Here is a 5,773-nt window from a genome sequence, read left to right as displayed (position 1 = left end):
GGAAGTGCTGCATTGTGCATACCAAAACAAGTAGTTAAAATTAATATCCATCCTGATTATCCCACATTCTCATAAGAGAAAACAGTAATAATCACTAACATGAGAAAGAGGAGGATGTTTTTCTTTACCCAGATTCCCCTTTAAACTCTAACTTGTGAGTTAGGTGTGTCCAGAACATGGAGCCTGTCCCTGTGCTCCTGCAGCACTCAGAACAGAACACAACCAAAACATTTTGTGTTCTTACTGCTTCCAGAAGGCAAGAATTTTCCTTTTTCCTCTTTCAGGAAACTACTTTATAGATGCCCCCCACCTCAAAAATAATGTCTGTCAAATTGAATTCTGTTTAGTTCAATGAAAACAATATTTAAGGAAAACTACCCAATAGCCAGGAAAGCTGAGGTAAGATGACCAAAGTTCTGGGTCTGCCTGAGTTGCATAGTGAGTTCTAGGTCAACCTGAGCTATATAGTGAGACCCTGAGAGAGACAGGTGGGAAGGAGGAGGAGAAGGGAGGGAGGAAGAGGAAAAAGGGGGTAGGAGAGAGAAAGGAAAATAAACTGAAAAATAGTAATGTTAGGACGTTAATAAAAAGTTTATGGAGGAAGGGAAGTAGATGACAGATTTCAGTAAAATTGGAAGCAAAATGATGGGATGCTTATAAAAAAAACTATTTTAAGAAGCTTCTCGCTCTTTCGGGTCTTGGCTCCAAGATGACCAAAAAAAGGAGAAACAACAGTCGGGCCAAAAAGGGCCGCGGCCATGTGCAGCCAATCCGCTGCACGAACTGTGCCCGGTGCGCGCCCAAAGACAAGGCCATTAAGAAGTTCGTCATTCTGAACATCGTAGAGGCCGCTGCTGGCAGGGACATATCCGAAGCAAGTGTCTTCGACGTGTAGGTGCTTCCCTAGCTCTACGTCAAGCTGCACTGCTGCGTGAGCTGTGCTATTCATAGCAAGGCAGTCAGGAATCGATCCCGGGAAGCCCGCGAGGACCACACACCCCCACCACAATTTAGACCTGCTGGTGCTGATCCACGACCTCCACCAAAGCCCATGTAAAGAGATGGCTTCATAAAGACAGAAGAAAAACACCTTAGAAAACTAAAATGGACTTACATTCTTTTGAATGTGATAAAAAAAAAAAAAAAAAAAAAAAGCTTCTGTGGGCTGGAGAAGTGGTAGCACGGCCACTCATCCAGATGACTAGGGTTCCATTCCCAGCACCCACGTGGCAGCTCACAACTGTCTGTGACTCCAGTTCCCAGGACATCTGATACCCCTTCTGACCTCCATGAGCACTGGACAGAGTGCACAGACATACATGTAGGCCAAATACTCACACACTTTAAAAAAAGAAGTAGAATGTGGAGAGGAAGGAGGAGAAAGGGTAAAGACGGGGAGGAGAGATTTCAAACACAGAGCACAGCTATACTTAGCCATGGCCTTTTATCTCAGCACTGGAGAGGAAGAGGCCAGTGGACCCCTGCGAATTCCAAGCCAGCCTGCTGAGTTCCAGGCCAGCTAGAGTTACACAGAGTTGTGTGAGCCTGTCTCAAAACAAAACATATACATATGTAAACATACACATGTATATAAGTATATGTACATATACATTTGACCCTGTAGAACCAGGAATAATAAGTAAATATTAACGAAATGTAAAGGGATTTCTCTGCTGAAAGGGAACCATTTCCAAACAGATAAAAGGGAATAATGTGAATGGAGTTTATAACTTAGCATAAAGGTAGGAAAAAATAAAATGTTTTGGAAGATTCTTCCCCAATAGTTTTTATTACCTGTCTATAAAGAAATAAACCTATATGATCTAGCAATCCTACTTTGTTTTTTGTTTGTTTGTTTTTTAATGAAATCAGATAAACTGGGAATGATGGTGCATATCTACAATTCCTTGGAAGGTGGTGACAGGAAAATCAGAAGTTCAAAGCCATTCTTGGCCTCATTGTGAGTTTGAGGACAGCCTGGGCTACATGAACCCATCTCCCAAAAAAAAATTTTTTTTCTAAAAACAGGATATCAATAAGATAGCCCTTCTACATCTGTGACCAGCAATATTCACAGTTGCCAGCACGTAAAACAAATTACAGAAAGCACAGCCATTAAAGATGAATTACCTTTTAAGCATGGTACTTGCACACAGAATATCAGTCACTTAGTCTTTTCAAAGAAAGAAGTATTATAATATGAGGTGACTGGAACGAACTGGAAGATTCTGTGTTTAGTGAAATAAGCCAGTCACGGGGCAAATCATTCTACCTACACTAGTTATCTAGTAGTCCAACCTAAGAAGCAAAGACTAGAACTGTGGCTGTTAAGGACACAGAGGGAGAGGAAAGAGGGGTCACTCACCAATGGAGATAACATTTCAATCGCATATAATAAACTCTAGAGGCTTGTACAATATTATATCCATAAATAATATATGTTAAGGAGGTAGTTCTCATGTTAAATGTTCTTGAAATTTAGAAAGAACTAGTAAGTAAAATGTTTACTTTCATAGATTTTAGATAAGCAAATCATGTGTGTGTGCACATGTGCAAGTGTGTGGAGGTCAGAGGTCAACCTCAGTGTCATTCCACATGAGTCATCTGCTTGTCTCTTCTTGAGACAGTCTCTCACTGGGACCTGCTTGCCAGCTAGGCTAGGCTGATTGGCCACAGGGATCTACCTGTCTCAGCCTGCCAAGGGCTGGGATTAAAACCTCCATGCCCAGGCTTTTTAACATCAATGCAAGGATTGACTCGTGTTCTCCTGGTAGCATGGTAAGGATTTTACCAACTGAGCCCTCAGAGAATTGTAGCCCTAGGACAGAAGCAAATTTTAATTAAATTAAATTAATTAAATATAGTGAAACTATGGCATAGACCTCAAAGAAAATCTGGTCAAAAGTTAAAAGGAATGCTAAGCATGCAGAAGAGTGTCAAGTCTGGGTCCAGGATGGCCTGCACAGACTCTATCAGAAAGGATGGGAGGGAGGGAGAGAGGGAGGGAAGGAGGGAGGGAGGGAGGGAGGGAGGGAGGGAGGGAGGGAGGGAGGGAAGAGAAGAAGGAAGGGAAGAAAGGGAGGGAGGGAAGAGAAGAAGGGAGGGAAGAGAGGGAGGGAGGGAAGAGAGGGAGGGAGGGAGGAGAGGGAGAGGGAGGGAGGGAGGGAGGAGAGGGAGGGAGGGAGGGGAGGGAGGGAGGGAGGGAAGGAAAGGAAGGAAGGACGGAGGGAATATAAATTCTAGAATTTATTACCACTTAATTCTTGAAATTTTAGGGATCCTTCAGGCATTTGTTCATATAATGTCATGTAAAGGTTAGAAATTGTCTCCTTCCTCCTGTCAGAGAAAGGGCCACATTAGAAAACAGCAAAGGACATTTATAAAAGCCCCACAGAAAGATATTAGCAAACCTATAAATAACATGAAATCGTAAGAATTTTTGTTTTTGCCTGGTTTTATTTTGGTGTTTTGGTGAAACACAATCTCGCCAAGTTGCCCAAACTTCATCAAACTCATTACAAAGCCAGGCTGGCCTTGAACTCCTGCTGATCCTCCTGCCTTAACCTCACAATCGCTGAGACTATGGCCCTGTGCTACACAAGTCTCAACCAAGAGGACCTCTGTCAAAGAGCTCCCAGGTGGTGAGAGTTGTTATCTTCACCCCAAACTCTCCCCTGTTTCTTTCTGTGTCTCTGCAGGAAGCAGAATCTAACCTTGTCAACACCTGACTCATTAGCCACTGGCTCAGGTCCAGTTTTTCCTGCTCTTAACACAAGATTCAGTAACTCTTCAAAGAAAGGTATTCTGTGACAAATAAAAACATCTTTAAATAGGAAAAAAAGAAAGAAGAAATTCCAGATTCCATCAGCACCTATAAATAAAATGTCTAGGGAAAAGGATGCATCTGATATTACTGCAAAATGTAAATAACTAAAATCATAATTATTAGTGTTGGAAGAAATCTTAAGAGTCCATACAATACAAGATTCTTGTATAGAAATGGACAGTGAGGGGCTGAACACATGGCTCTGTGGTTAAGAGCACCTGCTGCTCTTTCAGATAACCTGTTTGGTATCCAGCACCCCTAGCTGGTGGCTCACAGCCACCTGTGACTCCCTCTTCTGCCCACACAGGCACTCACATAGATGTGCACAAACACACACACAGAGCCAGTGCATACCTTTAATTCCAGCACTCATGAGGCAGAGACAGGGGGATCTCTTAGTTTGAGGCCAGCCTGGTGTACAAAAGGCCAGCCAGAGCTATATTATACGACTCTCTTTCAAAAAACTGGAAAGTAGCCGGGCAGTGGTGGCACACGCCTTTAATCCCAGCACTCGGGAGGCAGAGCCAGGCAGAGTTCGAGGCCAGCCTGGGCTACTAAGTGAGTTCCAGGAAAAAGGCACAAAGCTACACAGAGAAACCCTGTCTCGAAAAACCAAAAAAAAAAAAAAAAAAAAAAAGTGGAAAGTAGGGCCCAAGATGCAATGTGACTTTTATAAACACTAAAATAGGGTGAGGCCAATTAGGACACAATCTAAGTCTCCAATCCCACACATAGTACTCCTTCCTCTGCCTGAGTCTTTGCATTTAAACAAATTATTGTTATTCTGTATACAGAAGAGATACATAATTGCAGAGAAAATCTCCAAATCCAAACCCCACATTTAAAAATGAGAACACATGATTTGAATACCGAGGAGTTGAGGAAGCTGTAGGAAGAGGTAATGAAGTCTTGTGACTACCAAACTGGCAGGGCACCTTGTGGGAAGTGCTTTCCTTCCCAGTCATCTTCTCTTTTGACAGCTTCGGGGAGGGAGAGGCAATCTAGGACCAAAAACAAGCATATTGGTGCATGAGAAGATCCTGGTAGTCTAGCATCCTTGAACAATAAGCCTCTTGAGAGATAATCATACCACAGCATCTCACTTACCTGCACTCCTGGCATAAAACTCCTTTTGGTAATTCCATTCTCTTCCACATGCACTAAAACCTTTTTAAAACTATATAACATTCTTTGAAAATACCTTTTTTCTTAAGTTTATAACTAATTACCTTCTCATTAACATTCTTTTAATTAACCATAATAGATTTTATAGAACAGGGTAAACCTATGTCAAAGTAAGAATGTGACTCAGCTACCAGATAAGGCTCATATATAGGCCTTAGCTATATATGCAAAATACTGTGGGGAACCAATGGTTATTCAAATGATATAAGTAATTTTATTTTAGGTTATCCTTATGGTTGAGTAAATTAACCACTTAACCATAGCATGTATAAAGATGAGTCCAAAATGACAACCAACCAGGAAGATAGAAAAATACCACTTTAGAAAATGAAGACTCATTATATGTATTTTCAATTTTCCATGGAACTTAGAGCTTTGAGCTTTAAGGACTATGCAGAGAAAACTCAAGCCCCAGGGAGTTATGGGAGTTGGTACTGAGGTCCCACGTAAAACTGATGTCCTCAAAAGTAATGTTCTCTGTAAGAACCAGCTAGAACAAAACAGCAACAATAACAAAACTTAACCCCAGTGGAGGAGTACACAGAATAAAGTCTTAGTCAGTCTCAACTCCAAGCTAGAGGGAAAAAGGAAAGAAAGAAAAACCCCTCCTCCTAATTGATTATAACTACATCTCTAGGCATGTATGAATATTTAATTCAAATGCATAAGTCAAAACTGGAACATTTTAATTAAAGTAATCCCAAATTTGCAAACTTTGTGAAATGCAAGGCAGAAACAGGTGCAAATTCTCTCTCTAAAAAA

The 5,773-nt window shown here is 41.5% G+C and overlaps 1 protein-coding gene across 1 annotated transcript; it reads left to right on the top strand.

The window, feature by feature from the left end:
* The first annotated feature begins 709 nt into the window (after window positions 1-709).
* Window positions 710-1,081, top strand: LOC118590142 (40S ribosomal protein S26-like). Its single transcript, XM_036198013.1, is given in 1 exon segment — window positions 710-1,081. A coding segment is annotated over 1 exon segment (348 nt). The 3' UTR covers window positions 1,058-1,081.
* Window positions 1,082-5,773: the final 4,692 nt, after the last annotated feature.

This window comes from Onychomys torridus, chromosome 8, assembly GCF_903995425.1.
Source record: "Onychomys torridus chromosome 8, mOncTor1.1, whole genome shotgun sequence".
NCBI lineage: Eukaryota > Metazoa > Chordata > Mammalia > Rodentia > Cricetidae > Onychomys > Onychomys torridus.
Note: the sequence above shows the minus strand (reverse complement) of the source record. Positions and strands in the feature narration are given on the sequence as shown.